Genomic DNA, 15,254 nt, shown 5'->3' on the forward strand with positions numbered 1-15,254 from the left:
TGCTCTAAAGTCTATGGTTAGGTACATTTTGATCACAGAAACAGGAAACAAGCAGCTCAGATCCGGAGCGTTGCGTTAGCTTGCATTCCAGGTGCAGGATGCGTCTTTTTACTTGGACTTGGCGAAGCCGACCCGGTTGTTCTGGCGGTCGAACACGGTGTAGTACTGGCCGATGAAAACGTCTCCCAGGATCCAGAGCGGCCCGGCGGGGGAGGGTGTCCAACGCCATGAAGCCGCTCAGGCAGATCGTCTTCCCCCGGCCTGACTCTCCTGCAGGACGGAGGACAAAATGTTTCCCATTATGCTTCCCTGAACGCGTTCGCAGGGATCCAGACAAAACCTGCTCATTTCATTTTCTGTGCAAACTCATTTTAAGATGATATTTTAATTAGGTTATCCTTCCAGAATGAATCATTTTAAAAATGTTTTTTAAAGCATTTGGGCTTTTGTAGAAGCAGGAGAGACAAACATGGAAGCACAAAAGTTGTGTAAATGTGACTTTTGCATAATAAGTCCCCTTTAATGTCCTCCTCTCCAAACACACCTGCCTCATCCGCTTCAGAGCTGCACTTGTTCTGCTTTTAATAATTCAGAGTCAGTGTGTTTGTTCGGTGCCGTCGCCCCCTGCTGGTTCCTCACCTTCATGATGTACTGGTCTCCAGTCAGACTGTAGGTCTGTCCGCCGATGTTGAAGGTGATGACTGGCAGCGTTGGGACCTTTTCACAGGGCACCATGTACTGAAAGACATTAAAATAAAAATGTTTATAGGTCAGAAGATAAAATTATTTTTTCACAAACTTTTGAATTTTTATTTAATGAGTTTTGTGGCCTGCCAGTGGTTTAAATTTGCCACTTTTAGCCTCTAGTACAGAAAAAGATAAAAATATTGGACACCATTGGTTTAAATCCAAACCTGAAATAACAGAGCCTGTGGAAAGAGCATCTTCTGAAGTTCTGAGGCTTGAAGTGTTTTACAGACACGAAAGTGAAGAATTATCCTTCTAACACGTCTCCATTCTGCTCAATATTCACTGAAACTTTTAACACGACAAAATGTGAAAGGCCAAAGCCGCAGCGTTTCCTCACCTCTCCCTGGATGAGCGGCAGAGCGCCGATGGCTTTCTGCAGAGCTTTGACCTCGGCGGCCGGGCCGGTGATCAGAGACGTCCCGGTGTCCACGATGGCTTCACAGCCTTTACACAAACTCAGCTGGCTGCCGATCGTCATCCTGGAGCACAACAGAAAATGAAAAACAAAACTTAACTTTCCTCATCCGAGTAAATAAAGTGCATAAAATATTCAAATATTTGTTGCATTTGGTAAACAAATAAAGGTATTATTCCTGTAATTTTTACAATGCTTTAGTCTCATAAATGCATTAGTTCCATTTATAGTTTTTTCCCCATTAATCAGTTTGATTTCAGTTAGAAGGTTTTCTGGCTTTCAGTTTTTGGTGATTAATAATAACTCTCTTAAAGGGATCCACCTTTGATGTGGTCATCTTAAATGAAGCGTAAGCGAAACTGATTTAGTTCAACTTTGGGCTGCTGTGCAGGTTTGTGCGTCTCTTACCCGTCCATGTGGACCTGCCAGTAGGCCTGTCGGCTGATGTTGACGTAGTGGAAATCTCCGCTGTAATATTTTGGGTCGGTTCCTCCCAGCAGCAGCTCGCCTCCCGGCTCTGTGTCCGGGTTCCTGAGCAGAACAAATAATACATTACTTCACCAAAATTAGTCATTTAAACAACTTTTCTATACAGGAGAACGTCCGTTTTATCAGGACTGATAATGATTCTTCAGTAGAGTTAAACTCTTGCAAACCTTAAAACAGCAGCAATAATTATGATTAAGAAGCTGAACATTGTAAAAAGTATAAAACTGCTTTTATATTAAAATAAAAAAATGCATATAGATGAGTCATCATTAGCTAAATTTCATTTGCAAGATTAAAAAAAAAACCTGCAACGGTCTGTTTACAGAAACTGCATTTCACAGGATAACAGAAACCTTTTACATTGGAGCATTACTAGAGATGCAAATCTTTGTTTTTTCAGTTTTGTAACAAACACAAAAATGTTTTGTCTTTTTCCATATTTATTGAAATTGTCACCATGACAGTTTAATAAAAGACTCTGAAAAGATCGATCTCCAACCAAGTCTGTACTTCACATTTCTGACCAGCTAGCAAACCAAACGGAGCCTCATCCTTCATTTGCACAGCAGAATGTTTGACTCCTGTGAAGAAAAACATCCGTCTCACCTGTTCAGGTAGAAGGAGAAGACGTTCTGCTCCACCTTCTTCTGGTTCATGATGTTATCGAACACAGGAACCACGTCATCCACAGAGATCCGGGGATACGCCATGCCCAGGATCCCGTCGAACTTGGCTGCGATGAAGGCGATGCCGGGCTGCTTGATGGCTTCACCGAACAGCTGCTTCTCCACGGTGATGTCGCCGATCTGAGGGGAGAGCCAGGTCAGCGGGTTTCACACGGCAATAACTCGACTCTGATCTACGGCCGAGTAACGGGGCCACGCTAGGAAAATATGATTCATTACGAGAATAAAGCCAAAATATGAGAAGTAGTGGTTTCACAAGAAGTCGAGATTTACAAAATGGGACAACTTTACTCTCACATAAGTGCATTCTCATATTTTAGTTTTGTAGCGTGGTCCTGATACTCTGGTCCGATCTGCTGTGGGCGGAGCTTACGGCGCACGTATCCTGGCTGAGGTATCCGGACAAACTGCCCGATCCATACTGGATGGCGAAGGCGGTGCCGTTCTTCACATATGCTGGATTTAGCTGAGTTATATTTGTGGTGAAGCACTGAAAGGAAAACAGAGGGTTAAATTCCCGGTTGGTTCCGGTCTGGCGTCAGAGGAGACGGACTCACGGCAGGCGATGTCCAGCAGGGAGCAGTGAACGGAGGGGACCCACAGGTTGGACGAGCCGGTGTCAAACACCACCGTGAACAGCTGGGGGGGCGTGCCCAGGCTGATCTCCCCGTAATACTGAGCCTGGTCAGGGAAAACAAGGTCATTCAAGGACCAACGGAGCAGGCTAAACATTAACCAGCCAGTTTGACCCATAATCATAAGCAGCGGACGACGCGGGTCAACCGTTACAACAGGAAGAGAAAACTGCAGAAAGGAAACGATTACTCATGACCGCCACCAGATTGCTGCTTCATGTGACCAAACGCTGCGTTTCTGTCGAGTCATGCTCAGTTTCTCAAACGTAAAATGGAGAAGTGGATTCGGATTTATTGTGCGATTAGTTTTCACTTCTGCTTAAGTTCCCCAGAGAGCAGAAAATGTAATTCAGTCTGAAAATAAAAGGTTTCTCTCTCCAGGAGAATCACCCGAAACACAGCTTCTAGGAGATCATTTAATAAAAAAAAAAAAGTTTAACAAGCTTGAGGCTAAAAATGTATGAAGTTGTAACATAATTTGTGATAAAATACTAACCAAGCTTCATTATGAATATTTTAATAAGTGGAAAAAACTTCAACAGAAGCTTAAAATAAAATATATATAGTGCAAATTTTTTGCCGCAACTGTTTTTTTATATTGTGGGCCAATTTTTTTTAAACCACTCATGACTTGTGATCAGGTGCCAAACAAAATACTTTCAGGGTCCACAAACTGCCCCCGAGCCACACTTTGGACACCATTGATCTAAAAGTTGTGATCATCTATTGTTCTGCAGCCTCAGAGTAAACAAACCCGCTGATGGAATCAGAAGCCGTCACACTTTCCCAGAGTTTCAGCACTTTATCTGCCTTTCTGGAAACGTTGCGTAATTCTGCAACAACAACTGAGCCATTGTTCTTTCCCCCTGCAGCTCGACTCGAACAAAACGGCTGAGGGCGTTTCGGGCCGCAGCTGTAGAGAAGCAGACATGCTTACATCCAGGTAGTTCTTCAGCATTTCTGGAGTGGGTCCATTACTGGACGGGAAGCCCAGGTTGTACTTCAGGGAGTGTCTGTCGGCCAGCAGCTCATCGGCTCGTCTTCCCGAGTCAGTCAGTTCGCGTCGGATTGAACGGAATTTCTTCAAGGGAATTCTGAACAAAAAAAACAAAAAACAGTTTAAAAGTTTAATTTAGATCATTTAAACAGTTACGTTTTATTCCAGTTTCCACAATGAAGCAAAAGCTGAACTGACAGCAACATTTATTCCCAAGAAAATCAAAGATCTGATCTACTTCCTCCCACTTTATCCCCATGGTGCAACCTGCGCTGCCCCCTTGGGGACGTCATTGCAATAAATGATACAATTATCTATTGCAACAACTTTATATAATTATTAATAAATTATGAAAGTCTCCAAACATTTCATACAAATTCTCCACACTGATGACTTAGTCATCCAGCTTTTGGTAAAAAGAAAAAAACAATAAACCATGCAAATGGAATTGAACCTTTATCAATTTATGTGATTGAATTATTCCAGAGATCAGAAATGGTCAGATTTGTGCTCAAAAATGACTGAGATTTAATTCATTAACATTTTTGGAGCCAGTGTTATATTTTGTAACTTTTGGACAACCTTCTGACAGATTTTTATTGTAAAGTTGCTTAGAGAAGCTTTTGAAAACCACCACACACACCTTTAAAGCTACAGGTTGAAACTTGTCACAAAAACAGTCAAACCTGACTGACAAACTAAATATGGTGTCAGAAAAACCACAAGTGATAACCTGACTGCCATTTGTCCCCATTTTCACAGCTGACCCAGTTACTACACACCTAAAAACAGTCAGCTGAAACTATCTTCCTTACTCAATACCTTAGTCAGGTATTGAGTTTTACAGTCGCCTCTTAAAACAATAAAGATGACGCAATCATCATGAGCTCAGTAGGAAGACATTTTATATTTGGGTTCATGTTTTAAACATTTTGGAAAAACCTTAGAACAGGAAGTGTTTAGAAATGCAAGGTTTTTTGTTTCCAGAATAGAGCTGCTGCTTTGCTGCACCAAAAGGTCTGCAGAAGGTTTCGAAGATGCACAGAACTAAAAGTAAACCCCAGCAGAAACAAAGTATACAAGTTATTGATTCTGAATTAGAATTAGTGAGACTGTGGAGACTTGCTGCTACATTCAGTCACTGGCTGCAGTCGCCTCAAGCAAACAGTTTTAGTAGCTGCTGCAGTTTGTGGTTTTGAGACTTCCTGCTAATAAATATGCAGAGAAATCCATATCTACTTGCTAAATTAGTCAATTTTATTGTGTTGTTGCAACTTTTGGTTTGACAAGACTAATTTTGCTTTATCGTAAGAGGAGCAGAAATAGGTTTGAATAATTTAGAAGTAGCTATGTACACACAAAAGATTATGAGCATTTGAAATTAATCAAAAAATGGAAATGCATCTTAATTTTGTTGTAACGATTGTTTGGCAAAACATCAACTGAATGCCCTTTGTTTCAACGCAGACAAGTCGGTCACTTTTATTACCATAAAGAGAACGCACAAAAGTGTTTGAGAATCGAAACATGCAACTTAATTTGTTTTCAGCATAGATCAAAATATTTAATAATTTCAACTTGACTTAATTTGATTGTAGTTACAATCTAAGACAAGTTTAACCTTTTCTTTGTGTTTGACCTTCAGCTGGTTTGCAATTACAGTTTAGTCAAATAACCAATTATTCTTGATTATTTTACGATTAGCCAATAAAAGATTACACCAAACCTGAACAACATTTGTGCTGTTATTGGTTTTAACAGGCCGTGGGGCCCAGAGCCCCAAAGGCCTGGCTTTGGCCCTAGTCACAGTTTATTCTCATTATTAGTCAGAAACACATTTTTAATCAGCACACACGATCTGTTAATGCTCTTTCAGATTAAAACTTGTGTACCAACATAATCGTTTTAGCAAATTTTGCCAAGACACCCATTGCTAAGTAGGTTCAGCTGGGAATAAACAGATGCAGACACTGAATTTCCTGGAAAGATTATATGATCTCTTATGACTTGGATGGTTTTACAGGATGGTACCATGAGGGGATGTTGGAGATTCTCATTTGGACCCGATACCTCAGTGACCTGTCCCTAGACAACCGGAAATGACGCAGGGGATGGACTGATGACACCTTCTTGAAGCGTTTTGCGGCTCCAGATTGAAAATAAATTCCGCTATGCGCCCTCTATTGTAAATGCAAAACCAAATTCAGTAAAATAAACCGAAACAGACTCCCCGCCTAAAGTCATTTAATCTACTTTCTTGTAGAAACTGAGAGACAAAGTGTCAGCTAACGGCTTCATGTCAGCAGATCAGTTGGGCTTGTTGAGGCAGCCATCAGGTCAGGTGACCTCTGACCTGATATTAGCAGACAAACCTTCTCCAAACCACATTAAAACCACCGGCGTGGCCGTCAATGCGGCGCCAACACGGTTAACCTTGTGTAAGTTGCTGCTAACGCGGTTAGCTTAACTTTATAGGCTTTAAGGTCGTTTTAAACCGGCAGACTAAACGGATTAAACGTTTGTTGTTTTTTTAACTTACCGAACCAGGGCGTCGGTCGTCAAGGCTGACGCCGCCAACATGAACAGGACCAGGATCCTCATGGCGCCAGAACCGGGACCAGCAGAACCACAATGACCGAGCAATTCGAGCTTGTTGTCGACAAACAGCCGACTTTTATCAGCTGACCAGTCAGCGTCACGTGCCTCCGAAACGGCACGGCGGTGACGTCACCAACGGTTCTTCCTCTTTCTTTTTTTTTACTTCCTGTTGTAAGCTAGGAAAAAAAACAGGGAAAAAGCCAACAGGAAGGCAAGAAAAATATGATGTGATTTATAATATAACACAATCAAACTAACGAATATGATCACAAATTAATCCTGTTTTTTATTTTGTTTGTCAATAAAATTAGCGAAAATACAGGCACAAAATAAAAATGCAGTTTTCCAAATTTGGAAAATATTCCTTAAGGAGAATATTTCCGAGTTAGAAAGATTAACTGCAACAACCTTTGACACACCACATTGTGCCTCCAGGAATTAACACCCCAAATTTCGCAACATAATCCTCAATGGGGCAAAGTAACCAAACATTGGACTCAAGTAAAAATAGCACTTCTTCCTTCAACATAATTTTACTCAAGTAATAGTAAAAATGTAGACTGAAAAAAAAAAATTTACTTATTACTTCCTGTTGTAGTGAACTATAATAAATATGCAATTTGCCAAGTTTGACTAACTTTGTCTTTCTATTAAGCCTTTGACTGTAAACAATCACTATATGTCACAAAATGTTGCTTAGGTAAAACTCAAATAAAGAATCAGCTATATGTGGGAAAGCATGGTAAAAAATAATTTACCTACAGAAGACATATAAATATTATATCTGACATTTTTGCAGCAAATTCCTCCAATGGAGAAATATCACAATATGGGAAATTATATGCACACGTAGAAAAAGATAGGCATGCATTAGACAAAGCAGCAATTTTCTATATTTTCCATTTATTTCTTTAAACATATCTTGTAGGATTGTCTTTTCAATATAAAAAGAGCTGCAGAATTAGGTTTATGATCAAGAATTATCCAGGCTAGACAAAGTTAATTTCTGTTTTATCCATAAAGGTTTTGTCTGTTTAATGAATCATTTTTCTGCTGCATTTTCATAGTAAGATGAGGCAAACAGGTTATTTGGCACAAAAAAATTTATTCTTGATCTACCTTTTCTATTTTAAACATTTTATCTCAATGATGTAAATGATTAACCAGCGCTGCTGAAGCTGCAGTTTTTCAGAGTGAAGCCATTGCCTTGTAATGCTGAGGACTGAACAGCGAGTGGCTGCCTCGCCCTACAGATGCATGTCACTGTGTGCTGTCCAAAATCATCTGATTGTTTGAATAGTTTCTTATGTTTTTCAGGATCTTTCTGTAATATTAAAAGACACCCAGGGTATGAAAAGAATAATAGCTGTTGTCTCATTCAGCGGTTAGGCAACATCCAGCCATCCATCCAGTTGTTTTAATGCAACAGTATCAGTGAAAATGCAGTAAACTTCAGTAAAACACAGAGCAAAGCATAATTGTAGATGTAGAAGAAGGAGCTCTGTTTGAATGAGACTGTTTACAAAATGCTATGTGTTAAATGTTTTAGCTGTAGCTAACATAATTAGCTAGATGTTCACTATATATGTAGCTAATATTTGCACATTTAGCTTAATATTTTGATGTAATAAGCTGGAGCTAAACTGGTAGCTAACTGGTAGCTAAGTATTTAAATCTTTAGCTTAACGTTTCAGTGTTATAGTTGTATCTAGATGATTAGCTAACACATGTTTATCAAAGATTTAGATAAACAAATCTAAATCTATTTAGATTTAATAAATGTTTATTTTAGACAAACGTTTGTTTAACAAAGATTTAGCTCAATGTTAAACATTAGCTAAATATTAGCTTAACATTCAGTGTTATAGCTGTAGCTATTTAGCTACATAAACACTGAAACAATTTGCAAAGCATGAAACGTCTTTTCTAAATAAGATGTTCACCTGAAGCTGGTTTTAATAAACTGTCCAGGTGGATCAACAGGGCAACAGTCTGAAAGCAAAAGGAGAAACTGTAAAAAGTGACTCATCAAGAGGTCTGACACAGTGTGACACTGACTTGCATTTGTTTTCTGTCATAATGAAAGCTTTTCACAGCAACATGAGACCACAGAATTGCACAAAAGCACCAATCATGTGAACCCAAACTGCACTCAGAGCAGTAAAAGTGTCGACTTGACAGGTTTGGAAAATCATGAGAACATTAAACAGAGACAAGAAAAGGAACATGAATCACAAGAGGAGCTGAGAATCGGGAACGTGATTCACATTAGGAACAGTTTTTATTAATCAGTTTTCAGCTGATTAATAGATGTTTCAACCAAATTACTGAGTCCCTCCACTGGCCTGATCAATAAATTCAGCAAAGACAGTTTGAGTCTCGCTGGAGGAAGGAAATGAATTATTTCTCAGTAATATTTGGTCTCTGTTATGTTCTTTGGGCACTTTATAATTTTTATTTCCTTAAATAATTTTGTATTGGTTTAAGTTGAGTGGTTTTGTGTTTAATATATTTTAGTACAGCGATTCTTTTTTTAATTAGTTTGGTTTTGTTAATTGGTGGGCACGAGATCGGCCTATAAATAGGCTGGGTTTGTAATGGTTGAGCCCGCCCAGCCGCTCTCTCTCGCTCGCTCATCCACCTCCACCTCCACCTCCAAGAGGGATGCGCCCGGAGGAGGCTCCTCCAACTTTGTCGGCCTTTGGACCCATGTGACGCCTCCTGCCTGCCATGGGGATTTTTTTGGTTGTTTTTTGGTTTGTTTTTGGCCTGGTGAGTCCGGTTGTCCTGTTTTCGGTCATTTTGTGTTAATGTATTATTTTCCCCTATTTTCTTTAGTCTGGTACTAGCAGGGGCTTCGACGGCCCTGTATAGGGTTGGCCCCCTGCTGTACCTTTTTGTTTCTTTGGACCGGCTCACCAGGTCCACCTTTCTGTTGAACTTTTTTTCTCTTACTTTTTTTTGTTACGTTTTGGGACACGGGAAGAGGGGTTCTCTCCTTCCTTTACAGAAAAAAAAAACAAGTAGAAAAGGACAAGGAAGCCTAAAAGAAAAGAAAAAAATGAATAAAGGAATATTTTTCTTGGAATCCTTTTGTCTATGTGTCCTTTTAAATATGGCGTCCTGGCGGACGTAACAGTCTCACAAAGAGAATAGATTTTGTTTAATTTGGTCAAACTTTGGGAAGACGTTTAGTCAGTATGAGGTACTGAAGGCGCCTTCAGCAGAGCAGCAGCTGCTGTGATTTAAATTAGGAGAAACTTCAGCACTGCAAACCACAACAATGTTTTAAACCAGACTTTTATTCTGAAGGACAAGCAGTTCATCACAACACAAGCAGCAATATTCAGATCAATTAATCTATTTTTGACTTTTAAAATATTTGAAATTTTCCTTTTCATTCTCTTTGGTTCTCTTCTTTCCTCCCAGCTGCATCTACTCACCTGTGATTAGCTCTTCTGGTCCCTTTTGTTATTTCCAGAGTCACTCAGTAAGTTTAACTTGTGTGGTTCTCAGTTCCCTCATTTGTGGTTTTATGTTTTAATTGTAGTTTTATCTCCTAAATGATTTATGATGACCTTTAACTCCAGTCTGCATTTTGATGTCACCAGAAACTTAACCAAACTTAACACATACGGTCAACTAAAACAGATCCACAGTTCCCGGAAATCTTTTAAATATGACCAGAATTTCACAATAATGTTCTTACATTTCTAGTGATAAAAGTAAATTTTCTGCACATGTAATATCTATTTTCACTCAGACCACTGATCAGGCGTCCAGCAGATAGCTGGGGCCAAAACTTTAATTAATCCAACAAGACAGTGATATTCTAAAATTTGATTTGACTTTTGATTAATTAATCAAACTAGTAGTACAGAGCGGCCTTAATGCATACTGTTATCATGAATAAATAAAGTTTTACAATGAAAAAAGTGAACAAATAAACCAAATGGATAGTTGCTTGCTCGTTTATTGATGCCTCAAACCAGAAAAAAACTCTTTTGAACGAGTTTAGTATCAACCAGAATTAATTTGCTGTATCCTACTGTTTATAAAATGTTTTTTCATCATAATGAGATGCCGTTACAACTTAAGATCAATAAATCCCTCTGATCATGCTGGAGGAAGTTCAAGTTGTCTGAATAAATGATTTCCTGCTTTGTCAATGTGACGTTATTAAATGTTTACTTGCAGGTTTTTAGATTAGAAACACAGCAACTCTGCAAGCATCACTCTGACTCGTTTCGTTTGATACAACAAGCACAGAAGTGGAAATAAATGAACCTTTTAGAGATGAATGAGCCCTGAGGAGGAGAGGGAACCGTGCAAAGATGTTGATTTTCCAAGGATGCAACATTACGGGTTTGAACATTTGATGAAAGAAAACAAGCAGCGGAGAATCGCCTCATGATTGATTCAGTGTACATTCAGAAAACCCTCAAATCTGACTGCATCTTTTCAGTAAAGCCTCATTTACTGGTAAATACTCACTGCAAGTCCCTGAAAAGTACAAAAAGTTCCTGCTTAAGTGTTTTTGATGAGTTGGAAAAAATCTGATGGAGATGAAAGGACAGATAGATGAGAAAAGACAAGACTTTCACAGGATGACACATCCAGCGGAGGGTTTAGACGGAGAAAACGACATGTTTGCCTGACAGTAGAGGTCCAAGTGTTTCTCCGAGGTGTGGGTCAGAATCCAAAGTGGGTATCACTTCATCTTCACCTTCAGACTCCTGCTGAAGCGTCACAGCAGGAGGTCGGCACTTCTAATCACCGGCGCTTTGAAGCCCAAGTGTTCTGAGAAACAACAAACCGAAAATGACTGCTTCCTCCGTATTGATGACTTTTCCAAACACATTTATCTTCTTGTATTCTAATTATCTGATGTGAGGAGTTCTGAGTTGTCAGTTTTGATGAAAGGTGATGATTTTATGCTTTTATTTAGGTTTCTACTGCTTCTAAAAAGCCAAGCATTTAAATAAAACCACTCAGCCATTTATCAGGAGTAAGCTAAAGGTTTTCTGATGTTTGAAAAATGAGCCCTTTCAAAAACCTTCCAGTTTTTAAGTCACATTCAACATGCACTGCATTGCTACTTAGCAACCCTCATGAAGAAATGGGCTTTGTCAAAATCATTCAGAATGTAACCAATCAGCAGGTTCCAGTCGTTACCAAGCAACCAAACCCAGCCAGTTAGCTAGCAACCCAAGTTGAGCTCCAGCACATTTGGTCAGCTCGTTTTACTGCTGTATGCCCGCTGGAAAACATTCTTGTTGCTTTACTATCTAGAAACAACTTACTGCATTCTTGGTAGTTGTACAGGAGGCTCCACTAATGCTTTTCAAAGATGTGTAGTTGTATAATTGCACTTCTGTTTGCATCCCTTTTTTAGGGGAGATTTAAAGTGAAAACAGTCCAATAAAAAAGGATGGATAAAAAAGGATTTTAGTCTGCAGAAGTGCAGACTAAAATCACATTAACTAAGAATGACTTTGTGCAAAAATGTACTGAACACGTTTTGCATCACACAGAGATGCTATGCTAGCCTGTTCAAGGAAGCACAACATGCCACCCTTCAAAGACATGGATGAATCTTCACGGAGAAGTCAAGCTATCAGAGATTCTTTCCCAGCAAACTGGTTCCAGTGCAAAACCAGATCGCGCTTTTTGCCACCTTTTTCTGTTTCTACAGCTGCAAACACACAACCAGCAGAAAATGGTTATAAGTCACTGAGACAAAATGTAGGAGCAATGTTTCAATCTGTTGAGTAATTTTCTTAATCTCTTATTCAAATTCCACAAAAACAAACAGAGAGGCTCAACAGTTGTAGCAACTCTCTCATCTAATTTTGTATATTTACACAAGTTTTAACAGACATACTGCAAGAATAAAGATGTAATATAACTTTATTCTGATCACATTTTGACTTCATTCTTGTAATTTTATTTGTTTTTCATTTCTTTGACCTGTTGTACAGAAAAACATAAAGTATTTGTCTTTCTATAACTCAGCTTTATAAGGAGCAAAGCGATGTTTATGCAGAAACTTTCCTGCACCCAAATCAGCTGTTATTTAGTTCATTAAACTAAATAAAGAACGGATGACTCGCATCTGTTCTTACAACAGAATATCCCAGACAATTTTGTTCAGTAAAGCTCAAAAAACTTTAAAAAACTAGATGCATTTTCTTTAATACAGCAAATTTGCAAAATCATTTTTAAGTGTTGGACCTTTAATAAATAACATCAATTTTTATCAAAAAATAAAATACAATCAGACGACTTTCTTGCCTTGATTTTATTTTATTTCATTTTGTGACAAAAGTTTGAACAAAACCCAAGCTTGTTAATTATCCAGCCTCCGGTGGATCTGCCCTCATCCACTCTCTGTATTAGTCTGCAGTTTAAATGTGTGACGCTGAATGAGTTTGGCTGGAAGGCTGCTCACCGGAATGATCTGCACAGAAACAGAGTCATTTCAAATTAAAGCCTCATTATAATCAGAACAATGGAAGGAGAGGTTGGGATGATTAAAAACCATCGGCACAGACTCTTTATGGAGCTACAGATTGCAGACGTCCTCTCCGCGCTGCTACCTATAAAATCCAATCACAAACCCAAAAATTACAGCAAATCACTTCCTGACAAACAGTTTATAGAGGCTGAACTCCACGATTAGCTGGTCGGTGATCAGAAAAGTATTAAATCGATTGTTGAGTAATATAGAACGTTTTGGTATTTTTATGTTTTGATGAAGTGGCCTAGTCAAAGCCAAGCCAGTTAGGCTGCACATCAAAGCCTGATGTGCAGCCTAACTGATTGACAGACTCAAATATATTTACAAAATTCATTTTGTATGTTACAAATTTTCAATTGTCATTATTTTCAAATCTTGTGGAATGGATTGAATATTTCTGCAATCAATTATTTTATGTCATATTTTCATTTAATTGACATTATTAAGCAGAAATTGATTTTCACTTTGACACTAAAGATTTCATTGTACATTTTTGTCAAAAAGTAAACTTTTGGTGACTAACTATTACAACTACTGGAGGAATTATGTATATTTTATTGTAAACTTTAGTGAATTTTAGTAAAAGAAAACACATTTTGTTGAGTAAATACAACAAGTAGTAACTGGAAAGTGTTGAATATTTATGCAATCAATTATTTTATGTTACATTAATTTATTTAATTGTCATTGTTAGTCAAAAACCAGTTATTATTTAGACACTAAAAGATTTCATTGTGAAATGTCAGATTTAGTTGATTGTGGCTCATTTGTAATCACAATAAAAGGGTAAAATGGTTAAAATGGGTAATGGGCATCGTGGGACAGTTAAGTTATGAATTAAATGTGATTTATCCCATTTCTGTTTCAGCAGTGTGACAGCATGAAGTAGGTCCCTGTAAAAAAATTGAAGGAACAGATGAGAAAGAATAAAATAGACAAAAATAATGAGTGTGGATGCAAAAACACTGATGGTTTTATTAAGGATGAAAAAGTCCCTCCATGCCAGCCGGTATGAAAACAGTCAGCTAGAAGTCCAGCCAGCATGTCTGCGTGACGGACGGCGACCCGTGGGCAGTCCTTCCTGCCCGTTTCATCATTTCATCATTTCATCATTTCATCATTTCATCTTTGAAGTTGGCGAAGGCTTTGTTCTCGTTTCGTGTCTTTGAGATGAAGACGCTTTTATTGGCACGTGTTCATCAACCATGAATGCCCAGAATCCAGAATCAGGCCAAAACAGGCCAAAACAGGCCAGCAGCTGTGAATTTTCTGCAACTTCAAACACGTCTGTGCGCTGAAAACACAGAAACAACCTGCAGATTAATAGAAGCTTTTAATTTGAAATGTTTAAACAACCATCCAAACCAGAAGTTTGTAAATAAATAAATAATGAAGTGAGATGTAACTGCTGTTTTGTAATTGTGAAATACAGAAAAATACAAAACTCTTTAACTTTAACTTTAGTTACAATCCACAAATACTTTCATAAAAACTGTTGCACCACGAAATGACTTTACGGAATAAACTTCTGTCTTCTGAACACAAAATCAAACCAAACTGCATGGGAACAAGTTGGGTTGTTGAATTCACTCAGCTTTATTGGATTTAATAAAAAAATATGTTTTTTTTGACTGATCTGTGTAGTAACTAGTTACATTTACTCAATTTACTTTTACTTGAGTAACTTTCAGGAGTATTTCTACGTCTCTGCAGTATTTCTACTCTTTCTGCTGTTTTTATGAAAGTTTCAGTCTGATTTTAAGCATTTTTTCTTTTGCCTTATTTTGTTGTTTTTTCTTACTTATGTGAATTATTGTCATTTTGGTTCTTAAAATACCAAAATTTCCACATAACTGCATTTTGATCCATCTGATGATGTAATTTTTAGATATTAAATGGTTGATAATTTGATCAGTTACTCAGTACTTGAGTAAACCTTTTTCCAAATATTTTTACTCGTGAATAATTTATTTCTTTTACTTTTACTTGAATAAAAGTATGTTGAAGTACTTCTGCCCTTATTTGGGGAAACTCTCCCCAACTCTGACTTTAACAAGCGAAAAATTGAAGGTGAATTTAAAAAATTTAATTTCTGTTTATTGTTTGCGATCAATAAACTATTTTTTAATTGAAACATGTAAGTTAAACTTTCTACAGTGAGCTT

The 15,254-nt window shown here is 38.1% G+C and overlaps 1 protein-coding gene across 1 annotated transcript; it reads right to left on the reverse strand.

Moving 5' to 3' along the window:
• Positions 1-201: 201 nt before the first annotated feature.
• On the reverse strand, positions 202-6,706 carry LOC129354121 (cathepsin D-like). Its single transcript, XM_055023607.1, is given in 10 exon segments — positions 202-270; positions 640-738; positions 1,088-1,229; positions 1,574-1,696; positions 2,261-2,460; positions 2,714-2,795; positions 2,797-2,830; positions 2,898-3,021; positions 3,913-4,069; positions 6,512-6,706. Coding segments are annotated over 10 exon segments (1,056 nt in total). The 5' UTR covers positions 6,574-6,706; the 3' UTR covers positions 202-237.
• Positions 6,707-15,254: the final 8,548 nt, after the last annotated feature.

This window comes from Poeciliopsis prolifica, unplaced genomic scaffold (assembly GCF_027474105.1).
Source record: "Poeciliopsis prolifica strain line A6 unplaced genomic scaffold, Auburn_PproV2 SCAFFOLD103, whole genome shotgun sequence".
Classification (NCBI taxonomy): Eukaryota; Metazoa; Chordata; class Actinopteri; order Cyprinodontiformes; family Poeciliidae; genus Poeciliopsis; species Poeciliopsis prolifica.